At 46.8% G+C, this 17,564-nt stretch overlaps 1 protein-coding gene across 15 annotated transcripts in view; it reads right to left on the bottom strand.

Moving 5' to 3' along the window:
- RBFOX2 (RNA binding fox-1 homolog 2) overlaps positions 1 to 17,564 on the bottom strand; it is a 161,770-nt gene that overhangs the window by 86,120 nt on the left and 58,086 nt on the right. Inside the window, exon 1 of one of the 15 annotated variants that reach the window (XM_032445009.1) lies at positions 2,202 to 2,610. The exons of the other annotated variants lie outside the window; for them this stretch is intronic. Within the exon in view, the coding sequence (XP_032300900.1) occupies positions 2,202 to 2,246 (45 nt within the window). The 5' untranslated portion in view covers positions 2,247 to 2,610. Of the gene's footprint in view, positions 1 to 2,201; positions 2,611 to 17,564 lie in introns of those variants that run through there. 15 annotated transcript variants of the gene reach the window in all.

Genomic DNA, 17,564 nt, shown 5'->3' with positions numbered 1-17,564 from the left:
ATCAGCGCCATCTCCATTCATTTAAACTTGATTCAACTTTTGCATTCACCTGGTTTCTGCCGTGCCACAGGGATAAATTCAGGCAACAAGAATCATGGGTCCGTAGGAGTCCTGACTGCCCCCAACCCATCTGAACTGAACATCTAATACAGAGTTTCAAGAGCTTCAAAAATACCACTGAGAACAAGATGACTCTTGTTAACACTTGAGGTCTTTGTTGTCTTGGGCTCACCCTGGAGCCAACAAAGCAACATCTGATAATGAACAAGGCAGATAAAATTAATTGCTTGATCTGTGGCAGTCACCTTTCCCCCTGAGGACTGGGGTTCAAGCACTGTCTGATGGTCAAGCACAATAAACTTGGTGGGGCCCTCACTTAGCTGCCCCTTTAAGCCCTCTATAAAAGGGAACCGAGGACCCCAACGGCAGAACAGAGCGCTGAAAGCAACAAGAATGCACAAGCAGAGCTAAGCACCAGAGCCCAAGCAACATACTGCTTGGAGCCATGAGATCATCCCTTCCTACTTGCTGAATTTATTCAAAAAGCACGTATTTAGAACACATCTAGATGCCAATACTTGTGCTTCTCAAGGGGTTTAGTGCACCACAGGCACATAGATGCTGAAACTTCATTCCCATACTGTGGAAGTGGCATTACAGAATCACAGAATCATTAAGGCTGGAAAAGACCTCTAAGATCACCTGGTCCAACCCCCAGCCCATCCCCACCATGCCCACTGACCACGTCCCTCAGTGCCACATCCACACGGCTCTGGAACACCTCCAGGGATGGTGACTGCCCCCCCTCCCTGGGCAGCCTGTACCACTGCAGCACCGCTCATTCTCAAAGAACATTTTTCCTCATATCCAGATATATCAGATGACATTTGCTAGTTCCCATCATTCACACCCTACCAGGAAATGAGTTGGACGAGACCATTCAAGCAGCAGGTGATGGAGCCAGGCTGCTGAGATCACACAGGAGAGAGCACAACTAAGGAACTAACCTTCAGCTGGACCAAGTGGTTTATACACACACTTCCAAACTGGCAGAAGTGAAGAGAGAAGGCCACAGGCCACAACCACCCTACTTGCAGTAAGTTTCAGGTCTTTTTCTTTTGCTATGCCTCTAATTCCCTTATACCGCTAGGGTGGAAAGAAAGCGCTGCCTTCGATTTTAACATCCCATTACCTGCATTTCTGTGCTGGCTCAAGTTTAGATGGAGCAAACCTGCCAGCTGGATCAAGGCCAGAGGGAGGGGAAAAAAAGGGTTCAAGTGTAAAGAACCAATTTATCAGGAACAAATCTTAACAACCAAAAGACACACTTCTGGTTGTGGAGCCTATTCATGTACGTAACAAAACCCGCGGTACAAGGTAACCTAACAAAATACCCTTTAGTGGCTATCTGAACTATCTCAGGGTAGATAATCTTCAGCTCGTAGTCTACCTTTCACATTTTCTGGATGAATTTGGTGCCTCTGAGGAGGAGGAATGCTGACACTGAATAGCCGAGGGCTGCGTGGAGAACATCATCCTTCACTTGGCTCCGAAAGCATTCGAGCCTGACCCACGGCCTCTGGCTCCTCCAAGACTTCACAGGACAGCCAGGAACGCACACGTGTGCTCCAAATATAGCCCCCTCCCCAGCAAGGCTTGAGCAAAGGGCTGCACCCAACTCCTGTCGCCCTACAGATCCTCGCTGGGTCTCCAAGAATGGGAAGGTGATGAACAAGAGTTTTCTCAAGGTTTTGTTGGTGGTTTCAGGGGAAGGCAGAGGAAAAGTGGGCGAGCAGCCGCTCACGGTATCTTGCCAGCCCCGAGGGACAGGCTGCAGTCACACTCACAAGTCACATGCCCTGGACAAAGCAGCGAGGCACTTGACAACACAGCAGTTGGCAGAGCGTGACATTGCTGTCAAATCACAACCCCCCCTCCCTTCAAAAAAAAAAAAAAAAAAAAAAAAGTATTTTAAAAGCCAAAAATGCAAAACAAAGCGCACAGGTCTCAAACACCGCAGTCTGGGGAGCTGAAGTGCCAAACAGGAGCGCTCGCATGCAGGGAGGCTCAAGGCAGAGCCTCTGGGGAGCCGAGGCCTGGCACGTGCTGAGCAGCGCCCTACCCAACCTGCGCACAGGCTGCGGCGTGCCCCAGGAGCAAGCACCGTGCCACCGCACAGCCGCCGCTCTCCTTCCGCTTACCTGGACGACTGGGTATTGATAATCCATACAATACACACCATACATAGCCAAAGATCCTCCAGGTGAAGGCCAAGAGGACGCGGGACTGGAGGCTTCAGACGCAAGCCTCCGTCTCTCAGCCTGGTGGGAAGGACTCTGGCAGCCCTGCGCAGTGCTTGGCTCAGGCCTCTGGGGCCACTCAGGTTGACACTGGCTCAGCTGAAAATAAAAAGGCGCTGCCTGGCTCGGCTCGGCTCGGCCCCTCTCTTCTGGGATCCAGCGAGGCAGCGCTCAACCATACGCAGCGGAGGCTCCTAAAATTAGAAATCCCGTACGGAGAACTGCCCTGGAAGCCTCGACCGCACGGCGTCCTGCAGTGCCCGGGCAGCAAGTGGCACGGATGCAGGGGAGCAGGGAAGGCAGGATCCTTGCTGCAGCCGCCAGGGATGGAAGGAAGCAGACAGCATTTCGGATCTGAGGAGAGCATATGTTCTGGGCTCTAGGTGCGTCAGAGGGAACGCTCCCAATCCAGGACAGCGAAAAACATATGGGACCGCTCCTCCCCCAACCCCAAACTCTCCTTGCCGCCCCAGGCAGGGACAGGTGCTGGGATTAGCGCTGCAGAACCCTTTGGTGCTGCGGAGGGGGGCAGAGGAGAGTGGCCGCCTCGGTGCCTCGCGCCAAGGGATCTCTTTCGGCTGGGTATCGGCTGACGCCTCGCCCTCACTCCACACCGGGGCTGGGCAGCTGCCAAGGGGGGAGCAAGGCAGCGGGACCCCAGGGCCAGCAGGTCACCCACTGTCAGCTGTCCCGCTCCCCCCAGGGGATCGGCGCTGTCCTGGGGCCATGGGGCAGAGCCAGTTGTTGTGCCCGTTTTTGGAAGCGTCCCCCTCCCCAGCACCTTTTCCAAAGAAGTGGGCGCGTTCCTGGGGAGGGATAACTGACAGGGACAGATGCTGGGCTGCTCTGACAAAAGGCCAGCAGGTTCACCCAGCCCGGCTCCATGTGCCGGACGTGTTACCGAAACCTGAGAGCCCACCAGTGATTCTTAGAAGACACCACACGGACGGGGAATGAGCGCCCACGGCAAAGAGTGTGAGCTGCTGCCCATGGCTGCACCAAGTCTACCAAATGGCCGTCAGCTCATACCTACACATAACTCCAGTTGTCCTCTGAGCAGGTGAAGCCTCCCTCTGAGGCTTCCAAAGTGAGAATGCTACAGTGATCAAAATGAAGGAAAGCTCTGCAAATCCCCCCTACTCTTTCCAGTGCACACTGTGGGGTGGTTTGTAGTCTGGGTGTTTTTTTTTTTGTTTGATTGTTTTCTTTAACCTCTTCTGATTCTTAGCTCCTGCACATAGCCCAAGCTACTCCTACATAGTAGCTGGGTACTACCTACCTGCTCTTTCCACGACTCTCAAAGCTACTTCTGCATGACAGCATTCAGAGATTATCAGCCTTAAAGCCAAGAGAGCTGGGTTTCCTTCCCTCATTCTGCCCCCTTACTGCATTCTTGTGGTTACCTTCACTCTACTTCAGACACCAGAACAACAAAAAAAAAAAGAACTGAAAGTCTGAGCTCTGCCCTTGGCTTGCAAGTAAATTCCTTCCCTTCAGAAAGAGTTAATTTCTGTTTTTTTCTTTCTTTTCTTTCTTTCTTTCTTTTTTTTTTTTCCTAAGAGGTTATATTAGCTGGCGTGGTTTGCATGCCTGGCACCTCACAACGTGGGGATGGGTGCCTAAACCGCAGCCTCTGACCTCTCCACCAGCAGGGCAGCTCCTGGCGTGTTCTCTGCCCCCAGCACCCTTTCTGCTGTGACTTTCTGCAGAAGAACATGAGCAGCAATGACAGTTGCCACCCGCTCCCATCAGCTTTCCTAGGGCCACTCCTAGACAAATTCGGGAGTACAAAGTGTGCCATTTTCTATTTCTCAAACACCACCAGCAAAACATTTCTATAGTCCTTGTTTATGTCTGAAGATTTGCAAAGGCAACAGAGAAATTAACAGTCCATAAGTAGGAAAGCAGCTATGCTTATAAACCTCCTTGCTGCAGAAGAAGGATAATTCCCAAACAGCTGTCCATCTGCCTATGCCCAGTTGACCTGACCCCCGTCTCACACAAACTTTATGGAGCTCACTTCCAGAAGATTATAATTCATAGTATTGTTTGAGTTGGAAGTTAGCCTTAAAGGCCATCTAGTTCGCCTCCCCTGCAAAGAACAGGGTAGATGAGGTTGCTCAGAGCCCCTCCAGCATGACCGCGGGTGTCTCCAAGGATGGGGCATCCACCACCTCTCCGGGCGACCTGTTCCAGTACCTCACTGCCCTCAATGTAAAAATCCTATTTCTTATACCCAGTCTAAATCTCCCCTCTTCTAGTCTGAAACCCTCTCCATCGTTCTATCCCAACAGACCCTGCTGAAGAGTCTGTCCCCTATCTTTATTAAAGCCCCCCTTTAATTACTTCGATTTCTTGGCTTCCCTTCCTTGCCATCCCCGCAAGCCCCACCACAGGGCACAGACTGGATCAGGCTTCCTCTCAGCAGCCAATGCTCTTCTTTCTTCCCCCTTCCTGTAACCACATGTTCAATAGGTGTCTGCCCCTCATTCTTTTGCACAGCTCATTATTATGCATCCAGGCAATTTAGTATCTCCAATAACATCTGTTTATGAAAAGGCATTAATTTACAAAAACCCAGTCTTTTTTCCACATCTTGTTTCTTCTACTCCATATTACCGCCCCAGGTTTTAAAAGCGAATCCCTAACTAAGTTAAAAACCATACATTTATTTCACAATCCAATTTTTGTTATTTTCAACCGGGCCTCCAGGGAACAAACCATTTCCAAATCCTAGTGCAGATATCTTGCTATCTATAAATAACTGTCAAACGGGCACAACAAAACAAGGGGAGGGGGGGAGCAGGGAGTATCGCCCAGCCTCTCAGTTGCTTCAGCTAGAGCAGACACACACAGAACCGCAATGCTTTCGAGATCTTAATGCAGATTTGAGAACTTTGCCTTAACTGATATTAAGAGACCTGGGTGACACTGCAGCAACAAGGAATCACGTCTCCTGTGTCCCAGAGAAAACTGCATTACACAAACCGCCAGAACGGACACAGCAGGAATACCCACATTTTACTGACCAGTAATGAACTACTGTCCATACAGCTGGTCTACCACTGCACGTTGACTTGTAACAACAGTATTAGTCAAATATAAGAAGGCTGCACTCCATAATTTTATTCAGAGATAAATGCCCAACTACATTACCATATAACTTGCTATGTACATGTATTTCCAGTAACACAAGTTCGGTAACTGTGGTAAAACCATAGCCTTGCTCCTGAAAATGCTTACGCAGACAAAAAAAAAAATAAAAAATCTAGAATTACAGCAATATTCAGGCTGGAAGAGACCTTGTGACACAAAGAATCAGATCAGCTGCTACTATACATATATAGGTTATAACATAACCTGATCTCTTCCTAAGGTTCAGCTGGCTACATCTTAGAATCAGGTTCTGCAGCAATGCTCGCTCCCCTGGGCAAAAGCCTGCTCTAGAACATCACCCGTCAGCAGCTGGGGGCTGCGCTCATCTCAGGCTTAAAGTTATTCCTCAACAATTTCTGCTTGTCCTTTGTTCCTCTGCCAGTGCTGTCCTCTGGCTTAAATGTATTTTCTCCTTCCCTTACAATTAACCTCCCTGATGTATCCCTTCTAAACAAGCAGCTGTTCCAGTCTTTTCTCACGACAGGCTTCCTATTCCCCAATCTCTAGAAGCCTTTTCTTCCACCTGAGCTAGCCCGCATTCGTCTTCTCTCTTCTTTTTTGAATAAAAAAAGGACATTAGCCAGAACAAGATGGTTAGCAGCTAATTCGTTTCACAGATCCAGCACTAAACTGCATTTTCTTTTGCCTCCTTAGCACTTTCCACTGTAGCACCACCATGCTGTAGAATCTGTGCTACAATGGGAAGTGTCAATCCATTAAGAAAACAAATTGTTATTTTAAACAGATAGGTTGATCTGGCACAATCATGTTCCGATGAATTTGTGTTGTATTTTATCCCATTCTTCATTAGTGTCCTAGTCTTTAATTACTATTTCCATCTCAGATTTTGCATACAAGAGGCTGGACAAACAGGTCTATACTTACTCAGGTCATCCCTCACGAAGAGGGCTGTGACGCTTCCCTTTCTCCAAGCAAATGATACCACACCTGATTTGATAACGTTAGTAAAACTTGCATTAGATCTGCAGCTTTGTTCTCTCACTTTCAGAATCAGGTATCATCGCTACCCACACAGACCCGCTCCCCAGCCCACTTTAACATGGCTGCTCCTACAGTACTTCCATGCCTGCTACCCATCCTCTGGGCCCATGATGAACTCTTTCAACACAAAAACATTTGCTTTTGTTTATATCTTCCTTACATATCTTACATATATATAAGAATATCCTAGGTATATCTATCAATTTATCTATTTTATCCCACAGATTTATCTTCCTTACCTACATTGTCCTCAACACTGAGTGGCCCCCACATCCTTCTTTCTCTCTCAGTGTACTTTCAGAAGTACATTCTCCCATTTTCTCAGTACCATTTGCAAGGTTTAATTCAGCCAGTTTTATGGCAGTTCTCCCCTTCATCCCCACATTTCTTGACCCTGAAGACAGAGCAGGCTCTGCCAATTCTTATAAAGTAAAACCCCCACCACCACACAGCTCTACATTCAAGTGTCTCACTTTTCAATCCAGCTCACTGACCTCTTTAAAATGCTGCTTCACGTATTGAAGTTTGTACCACCATCACCCAGTCCCAAGTTGGGGACATGGAGGCTTCTGAACAGCTTGTTTTCCTGCAGCAGTCGCCCTGCCTATGGTACATCCACTGTCTCAACAACAGACGATGCTACAGTGAAGAAATCTTCCAACCCTATTATTATTAGCAGCATTTGTTCTCCAAGCTATATCTGAGAAAAAAATTCAAGTTTCTCTACTAATATTTATCTCTATAATGGTTCTGGGAATAATATCATTTCATAGACTCGAGTCTGTATCCGAATCCAATCCTAGGAGAGATTTCAGCAGACTCCCGGGGCTCCCCCTGGGCCCTCTTTTACCATTCTTCCCCACAGCAATTTTGACCAGGAACAGATCCTGTGTTATCAGTATTACCCTTTTTTCTTCTTTACAGTCTACTGCATGCAATACAGCCTATCACCTTTACATCTACCCTGTCTGAACCATACATAATCTCGAATACATGTTAAAGTCACGATTACTATTCTTGCAGATTGATATTATCCCTATAATATCCAGTTTCATGTTCTGCACCAGTAGCTCTGGTTCCTCTACTTGCTATTTCTAATGCCAGGAGCCTGAAAAAAAAAAAAACAACCAAACCCTGTTGTGTTTGCATATTTACCGATCACACAGCTCACAGCTCCCTCTACTAACAGCATCACCCATCCAGTTACTGCTGAATTTTATTATCCTTTCTATAACATTGAATTTTATGATTTTCCATCTCCAACCAACCCATCACTTTGCCTAGAGACACTGCTTTACATGCCACTGTAGCAGCGTTTACCTAATTTTCCTCTTTCTGTGTGCTGAGCAAGGCACGGAGATTACACAAGTTTTTTCCCAACGTTCTCAAAACCCAGGATTTTATTTCACATGCACAGCTCTCTTTGATGTCTGCAGACTGAGGAGAGCTTTTTGGAAAACGCAAGACCACAGCCCTGGGCTTTGCTTTGCCTGCTCTCCTCGGGCTGCACAGAGCCAGCACGCTAAGCCACTATTCCAAGTACAGTCAGACGGACACAGCCTCGCCATGGTCTCCCCGCACTTGAAGTACATCCATGGTAGATATTTTCCACGGACATAATTTTCACAAATTGCTAAAAATCATAGTGCTGTAGGGTTACAGCCGTACGGCACAGAGTCTGAGCTATTTTCCATGCCGTACAGTTGTTACACCACACTGATCTTTACTAAGGAAATTACACCAACAGTTTCATTTTATAAACTGAATTTATAAAATCTTTAGTATAATTCTCTGTTCTCCAGACAAATTAATCTAAGCCTTATCTAGTTACTCCCACTAAAGAGCTCTTACCTCTGCTGATTCTAACTCTTCATCGCTAGAAGCCTGGCTGATGCTCTTCCTCTCACCCACCAAAAATGGCATCTTTAACAATTAGCCAATCACTACATCTGCTAAACTGGGTCATCAGGGATCTGATGAGCAGCTTACAATATGTCTCTGCTTTTTAAAGACTGATGTAAATGTAGGAAACATGCCAGCAAGCAAGGATGCATTTTCTGGCTGGGCATGTACTGATTTCCATAGCAGCTAAATAGATCAAGCAGCTCAGCCAGCTCGTACCAGTGTCAGACAAACAGCACAAGGTACCAGGATTGCATCTCTAAAAACTGCAAGAGATTCTTCATTTTGCGTCAAGTCAAGTCCCACAGCCTGGGAACAAAGGCTGGCTTTGCTCATGCCAGGTGAGAACTGCGCTGCAAAGCCATCACTCCCAGGCAGGGCTGCATTTTCTGGTCTTCTGGTTTGGTTGTTTGTTTGGTGCGAATAGGTGTAACTTTTTTTCCAAAAAGCTCCGTGATTGTTTTCTTCCAAATGTGATATAACCAAGGACTAGAACAAAGAACTGGTGGCAGATCAGCTATTCAGGAGAGTAAACAACTCAGCACCAAGCCACCGTGGGTTTTTGCCAGTGAAACATGTTAAGCATGCTAATGCTCAAGATCAGGGATGAGATGCGTTAAGCAGAAATGGAACCAGCAGGTCTGGGGGATGAGGAGCAGCAGCAGAAGCAAACAGGAGCGTGTTGGATTAGTGTAATAAGGACATCACAGAGAAGCATTTCAATGCTCCGGCAAAGCCATAGGAACCACCGCTTTCCCAAACCTGGTCTGATTAGTTAGTGTTACTGATTCTTCGTATTCATTAGGATTAATGTTCCTAAACCACATTAGTACAAATGAAATTAACAAAAAAATACACTTTGAATCCAAGGAAATTAAAATCCCTCTGGCAAAAGAGCTAAGAAGCCCAAAGCTGGAGAGAGCGGCCAATATCGAGTTACACGCAGTGGAGAAGATAGCCCCATCACAGCGCTGCTCCTGCCAAGGAAATCTCTCGGGCACACAATGGGACCTCAGTCATTACCTTCTCCTGCTTTCATGGACACAATTCAAGATTTTAAGACGTTTAAAAGAGAAAAATACCAAAGACTTTATTTAATAAAATGGAAGCTCTTGAATAGTTCCTGCTCATTTCCTTTCCCCTCAGAGCGCTGGAGATTTCCCTTTTCAATCATCTTTTGCTACACATCCCCCATTCGCAAAGCAATATGCCCTATCAAAGTGTTATGCTCAACTTTCAGCTCCCCTCGCAATACCAACTTTAATATCTATACCTAGTTTATAAAACAAATTAAAAAGAAATAAAAACCCTTCCCCTATGACCTCAAACTACAGCTATTTTTAAAAAGCAAAAAGGATGGGAGGAGCAGTAAAAGGAAGAAACCAGAATCCAGAATATCCCCAGCACTGATTGCAGAAGTAGCAATGCCTAATGTGAAACCATCTGCACACACGTGCACAGTCAATACAAGCAACCAACTTTCCCAAGGCGCTGCTCCACAGGCCTTTATGGCCACAGTAAAAAGCAGCTGGAAGAATTACATGGAGCTACAGACTTCCCAGCAGGTCTGTGCAGGGCTGAGCCCTTGGGGACGCTGCTCCAACAGTGATGGAGCCACGAGAGAGATTTTTGAGTTAATGGGAGCAAAGCTTCCAAGATATATGAACAAATACTCTCACCTACCTCTGTAAAGCATCATCCGGACCACTCAGACACCTTCGTTTCTAACATAAGATGGGAGGTGAGGTGGGGAGAACATGAGTTCTCCTACAGCCAGAACAGCATCTTTCCTCAAGCTGCAGCATCTGCATGCAGGTCAGGGAGCTCAGGAGACTTGGGTGTCTTAAAAGGCAAAGACTCATAGAATCATTAAGGTTGGAAAAGACCGCTAAGACCATCTAGTCCAACCGCCAGCCCATCCCCATGACCACATCCCTCAGTGCCACATCCACACGGCTCTGGAACACCTCCAGGGACAGTGACTGCACCACCTCCCTGAGCACCCTGTGCCACTGCAGCACTGCTCTAACTGAGAAGAAACTTTGTAATATCCAATCTGAAACTCCTGGACAGACTAAAGCTAAGGCTTGAGGGACAGTGAGAGATATTTATTAGTGGTGGAGTTTGTTTGCCTCCACCACTCCCAAAGGAAGTTTTGTAGTCCTTAAACGGATCTAAAGTAGCTGGGCAGCTAGGCAAGATGCACACTCTGAACTCGGTCATAAGATACCTGCATCCTGTTACTGTCCTCTGCTCTTCCCTGCAACACCTACACTTAGCTATTAAATATTAATGGTTTGTCTAGACTGGAAAACTAGCACAGTTTTAAAACATAGCTGCAAACACACAGCATAAGAGGACAGGTCAGAACTGAAGATAATTATTTCCTAAGTGCCACTTATTTTCAAAGCCTAAACACACTCTGCTTTAGGGAAGGGCATGGAAAATGGAGGCAGAGCCAGGACACCGTGTGAGCCTGCTAAAGCAGCACAGTGCAAGGCCTCTGATTACTGGAAAACTGGCTTTTTCAGTTTTTAGAGTTTTCTTGCAGCCATCCAGTAGAACAGGATCATCAGCAAGCTCCAGAAGCCTATAAAATAAAGCATGAAAAGTCTTGGATCTTCCTCGAGCAGAATCCAGGATCCCCGAGTACCCAATCCACACAGTTAAAGTTGTCAAGAAAGACACAGTGAAGTTGCAAGAGTCTCTTGATCCTGAAGCTAGATCAGTGTAGGCACAAACCTCCTGAAGCTGGTGAAACCTCACAATGATACAGATCCTGCTTGTGCAACTTCAGCTGCCAAACAAAGACCCAGAGTCTATTCAGGCAAAATTGAGACTGCCCAAAGTCTGACTCTTAAATTATTACAAAGGAGAAATGTCAGGCGGTGATGAACGCTCATCTGAAGTTTGAAATATCCACTGTCAGAAGACTGTGCTCCCAAAGCTTAAGTTTTAGGCATCATGCTAACTAACGAGCCAGCTCCCAGGAAGACAGCTTTAACAGGACAATAACTCACAAAAATATATTAGTGATTAAGTTGCAAAATAAAGCTGACAGCAGTCTGGATATACCAGCAGCATGCGTAAGACACAACTTCAGCTTTCACGTCTACCCCAATCCGCTGCTTTACACACATTACAAAGCAGGTTTTAATTATGCTGTCCTGAGAAAACACCAGCACATCTGAGTATGACATGCGACAAGCCCTAAAGGAGCTTCTAAAACCAGACAGGCTCCATCACTTCAGTTATTACCAGAGGCACAATATGAAGGGAAAAGAAAATATATACATTTTCCAGAAGGAAAAAAAAAAATACCCACGTGTTGGGCCTCTTTTCAAGGAGAACTCCAAGTGCTTGGCATTGCTTCAGGAAGAAAATAAGTGTACTTCTAGGCTAAGCCATTTGGCAAAGGATGTGATCGTAGTGTAGTTTTCTTTAGGGATCACTTGTGTATGTACTGATCTTGGTAATGCTAGATGTCCATCAAAATGCTTTCTGCCTGTTACTTGAGAAGCAAAAAGACTTCCAGATGCAGCATTTCAACATCAAAGAAGAGAAGAAGTTTTCTCTTGGTAGTTTAGACATTACATGACAGCCACGCTGCCTTTCTTTATTCCTTGGGGTGGGGAGAAGGGGAAACAAAGACTAAGGATTCAGCCAAGAGCTCCGCTTCACTGTAGAGGCCTGTTAGATCTACCAGAGAGCTCCAGATCCTCAGAGAACAGCTCTGCCCACTTGGAGTACAGATTTGCCAAAATCCACTTGGATTTTCCCTTCACAGGCAGCAGCAGTTCAATTAGGCTATCCTTCAGGGGACAACTTTTGCCTAGACCGTTAACACGGAGATCCAGAAGAGAAAGACTTAAGCCTGAGCATTTCTCCAGATCTACGTTAAGCCTACAAAAATTAAGGTTAATTCCTTAATTAAAGATCTATCTTCCCAGGAATAAATATTATTAAAAGTCACCAGATGGTAATATCCGAGATACTCTCACCAAGTATTTTTAATTGAATGAATCACAAACGAGGGCTGCTCTACACTGGAGATTTCACCGGCGGTGCGAAGAGGAGCGACAGTCACTGCACTTCCTGATGCTCGGAGGCGGCTCACCAAATAGACCCCTTTTGCTGTGGGTTGGAGCCAACATGTTTCACCTTGCCTCAGCCTGGGGCGAAGGCAGCACGTGATCGGTTATCACAGAGCATTTCAGTACAAGGCAGTGGCTTGCTCAAATTGCCAAGCACTCGAGCCCTAGCAGGGAGGGGTTGGGTATGGGTTTTCCTCCCCCCATCGCTTATCAAATTGCTCCCATGTGACAAACTAAAATAGCAAAAGGTACTTGTGTCAAAATAAAGAGTGTCCACACATTAAATTTTTCTGGTATTGACTGAAATTCATCCCTACCTTAGATCAGCATGGCTTCCCTACCGTGCACTGAGAGCCAGAATTGGGAGGAAAGGATTTCCCAGGCAGTCGTTTGTACTTTTTATGCAGGAGCAAAGGCATTCCCTACCCAAATTGGCTCCATCAGAACAGAAGAGCAGCTGCCCACACACTGTAACCATGCAAGCAAAAGACAAAACATGTCAAAAATATTATTTAAGCTCAACTCTTAATTGAATGGAAGTAAAAGAGAAATAAACATGGAGAACAGGCTGCATGAGATACTGGTAGGAACTGGGGAGCTGGAGAACACTGCGCAGGTAGGTTCCTTCAGATGCTGAAACAGCACATCCCAAATACATCTCAGAAAATGGTCTGGGAATGGTTCCAGTGTGGCAGCATATAGAATATGACACCATAATCTGCATAGACCATTTAGTGAGAGAAGAATTACATCTGTCCATTCATTTCTGTTGGCCTTGATTTAAAATCTTGCATGACTGCAAAGCTGCGAGTGAATCCTGCTTTTTCCTCATTCTAGAGAGAAAGAGAGAGAGAGAGAGAGAAAGGGAAAAGGGCGAAAAGGCAACAGGGGAAAACCGGGAAAGGGAAAAGGGAAAAGAGAGGAAAAGGGAGGCAAGAGGAAAAGGGAAAGTGAAAGGGAAAAGGAAAAGGAAAAGGAAGGGAAAGGAAAACGGAAGAGGAAAAAAAGAAGAGAAGAGAAAGAGAGAAGCTTCGACGAAGAGAACAGAAGAGAACAGAGGGAGAAGGAGAAGAGAAAGGAGAAGACGAAGAGAAGAGAGGAGAGAAGAGAATGAGAAAGAAAGAAGGTAAGAGAGAGGAGAAAGAGGAGAGAGAAGAGACGAATAGAGAGAAGATGATAACCAAAAAAGAAGCCAGAAGGAGGAGAGAATGAAGAAAGAAACGAGAGAGAAGACGAAAAAGAAAGAAAAGAAAAGAAAAGAAAAAAGGAGAAAACCGAAAAAGAAAGAAAAAGATGAAGAAAAGAAAAAAAGGATGAAGAAAAAGAGAAGGAAAAGAAAATGAAAAGAAAAGAAAGAAAGAAAGAAAGAGAAAAAAAAAGAGAAAGGAAATCTCACTTGCAGCCTGCTTGGAAGAGATTTGAGCAAAAATACCAAGTGCTGCAGTGAAGAGTTTGGTGCATTTGCTGAGTGCAAAGAAAGGCTCCAGAAATAGCACATAAAGCCAAGGTTTGGCAAGAACAACACAGTTTACCCTGAAATAAGAAAGACAGACTTGCTAAATGAATGGCAACAGCAGCAAACCGTGCCTTAATGCAGGAGCGACCCCGGGGGCTCCTCTCTTCAGGGCTGAAGTGCTGGTTACTGCTGTGGGTGTTACGGCCCCACTCTGCTGTTTTTACTCAAGAAACAGAAAGCTGTGGTGGAGAAAGAAGAGGTAAACTGAGGCCATGCCAGCACTTTGGTATCAAACAGTCTTCACGTCACCTTCTGCCTCAGACTGAGACAAAAATAGCAGGAGGCGGGAAGACCTAGATTTTGTGTTTGTTTGCTTGGGAAACCTATTTATTTCTGAGAAAGCCGCAATGATCAAAGCCCAAAATTCGGGATTATTTTCCTCACAAAGTCTCAAGACATGGGCTCAGTAGTCTTCTACCGGCACGTAATGTAATGGCTAAAAATACTTTTCCAAGATCCATGAGGACAGAATGAAGCCGGAAGCCCATGGGCCTCCCAGCCAGCTTAGAAGAGGACAAAGCACCTTGAGGCTCTGCACCACCACCACTAAGGGCCTTCTCTGGTTGTAGCACCAACATCATCTCCTCAGCAGCTTTCTGTGACCTCTACAACTCACACACATTCATTTGCCCCAACTTCAAAGAATCACAAAATAGTTAAGGCTGGAAAAGACCTCTAAGATCACCCAGTCCAACCACCAGCCCATCCCCACCATGCCCACTGACCACGTCCCTCAGTGCCACATCCACACGGCTCTGGAACACCTCCAGGGACGGTGACTGCACCACCTCCCTGGGCAGCCTGTGCCACTGCAGCACTGCTCTTACTGAGAAGAAATGTTTCTTCATATCCAACCTGAACCCTCCCCAGCACAACTTGAGGCCATTACCTCTCATCTTACTGCTGCCACTGTCGGTATCCACTCAACAAAAAGCAGGATGCTGTGAAGATGCTTTCCTGGCTCACATGAAAACTCTCCTCTCTGTTTTCTATCCCTATCAGGAAATCTTCACCAAGGACTCAGCTCATGTTTTCTGTGCACCTCTCCGGTTACGCTGCGATGGAGCTGCTTGCACTCACAGTAATGGGTCTACCACTGCCAAAATTAACAGTAGCCCACTGCTATCAGCTTGGGTAACGGCAGCACTCAAACCTCAGCCTCACAGGTCTCTTAGCTTGAATTTAAGAGAACCACTTACCTCAAGCTAGGGATTTGTGCGTGGGCCAGAGTCAAACTAGGGCAACACTTAAGCTGCATCTCAAACTCACGCTGTAATGAAGCAAAAGCTGCAACTTCAAGCTCTTAAGGAGCACAGCAGGCGCACCTCCTGCAGCTGCTCAGAATTAGCTTCTGAAAAAGGTGTATGAATCTTGAAAATCTAATACAGCTTGGGTGTCTGTGACTGAACTGCTTAGCAGCAAGTCAAGCCGCAGTGCCCTCTTTCATAGTCATCACCCAGGCCTCAGCACAGTGATGCGAATGAAAAGCACAGGGGAGACAGTGACAGGACAAGGGGAAATGGCTTTAAACTAAAAGAGGGCAGATTTAGGTAAGATGTTAGGAAGAAATTCATTACCCATTGTGGTGAGGCACTGGCACAGCTGCTCAGAGAAGCTGTGGGTGCCCCATCCCTGGAGGTTCAAGGCCAGGCTGGATGGAGCCCTGGGCAGCGTGAGCTGGTGGGTGGTAACCCTGCAAATGGCAGAGGTTAGAGTCTTTAGATCTTTAAGGCCTCTTCCAATGTAAGCCATTCTATGATTACGATTCTATGAAGTTTCAGCATGGCTAAGTGCCAAAGGCATATATGGGCAAAAGGCCTTAAAAATGACAGTGCCATCCAACTGTCGCAGACCAGCGAAACGCGTGGCCGCCATTGAGATGCAAAGAGAATGATGACTGCATAAAAAAAACCACCATGCTCTCTGCACGTTCCGTTCCTGACTTACCTCCTGTACAATTACGGGATAGCTCTAATAACAGCCCCTACAAATCCAGCTGTCACAGTTTGCTAGTTCAGTGATTGCCCACTGAGATCTCATTACCTCGGCCAGTCCGTATGGCCAACAGCTCGTGCGGGCATGGCCATTTCTCAGCCTGGCCCTGCCAGAGGCCTGCAGAGCGGAGGTGAGCACAGCGCTGCAATGATCAGACAGATTTTGGGGCCATGCAACAAGGTCACAGTGTAGGGACAGGAAGAAGGGAAACACCTGCTCCAGAGCTTGAGACGACAAAATACTTAAAAACCTAGAAAAATAATTAAACAGACTAATGAGCCGTGGAGCACAGGTCAAGGAATATACAAGTCCTCAGTGAGGGGAGAAACAAGGATGGGGAGCAGCTTCTGAAGCAGAAGGGGACCAGGTTACAGCACTATAGCGGGGCTGTGACAAGCAGGGAGAGAAAGGGATGTGCAAGAGGAAGAATTTACTCCAGAGCTTAAGGGCTGGAATAAGCATTAGAGGGTGAACAAAAGGGAATGGCCGTGGTGGATCAGAACAGGGAATGGGGTGGGACAGCAAAGCCTAACGGGTTGTTTTGTTATTGCTTTGTTTGTTTGTTTTAAAAGGGAGCTAACAGCAAAACAGTGGCAGCTTCAGAGGCTTTGCTCTGCTCCTCCCAGCTCGTGGGGAACCTCCCACCCCGCCGGGAGAAGGAAGGGATGCTGGGGATCCTGCAGCCCTCCCACCCTCACCCACGGCCAGGGGCGAGGGGGTTCCCGTATCAGCGCCTCGGCAGCACGGAGCTCCTTGCACCGGCACCGGCCGCCTGCCCAATTCAGACCCGTAATCTCCCTCGACTTTGATTTAATGCAGCAATTACTGGTAATGTGGTTTGAAGGAGATAAATGCCCAGTACAGGGCTGGCTGGCACTGACGCTCATTCCGCTCATGATGCGAGAACAGTTTTAATTAAAATCCCCTTTATGATAAAGGAGCTGCTTGACTGGATGTTTCTGTGCAGCCCTGATACGGAGCCTCCTCCAAAGCGGATTAGAAATCAAAGTTTCCCCCTTCTCGCTACTGGCAACACACAAAAATATGGAACACAGTCACCATGTCACCCCTCTGCAGTTTTCTTAACCCTACAACTGCTGGGAAAATGCCCACGCCTGCTTCAAAACGACTGCCACCTCTTGTCGTGGCTCTAAGTGCTTTCCAAAAATTAAGCACCGGGGCTGCTTCAATTAGCATAAACACATCCGGAGAGCTCAAACCCCATGATCCAAAATCCCTTCCCCTCTCCCTGGTGTAAAGGGAATTAGCGTGGCTGCTCATGCCGCAGACCTGTCGCTGCAATGAGGAGGAGATCAGAGCATTTTGGCAAGATGGGAGGAAGCCGGGATCTGGCCAAAAGGCTGGAAAAGCAGGAGGTTCTGCTGCGTGAGGCAGAGCAGGGCTGGCAGGGAAAAGGGAACAGCCCCACGAGATAAAGGAAGAAAACCTGGCAGGGTGGTCACAGTCCCAGTGCAGACATGTCCCAGCAATGATCTGTCAGCTCTTGATCGAGTTACAACAAATGGAGGTGCAGTTTTGGGTCAGTTTTCTCCTCTACAGTATAGGAAATACCAGAGATGAATACATTAAGCACAGCTA

Source organism: Coturnix japonica, chromosome 1 (genome assembly GCF_001577835.2).
Source record: "Coturnix japonica isolate 7356 chromosome 1, Coturnix japonica 2.1, whole genome shotgun sequence".
Lineage (NCBI taxonomy): Eukaryota > Metazoa > Chordata > Aves > Galliformes > Phasianidae > Coturnix > Coturnix japonica.
This window is presented reverse-complemented; position numbering and strand designations above follow the sequence as displayed.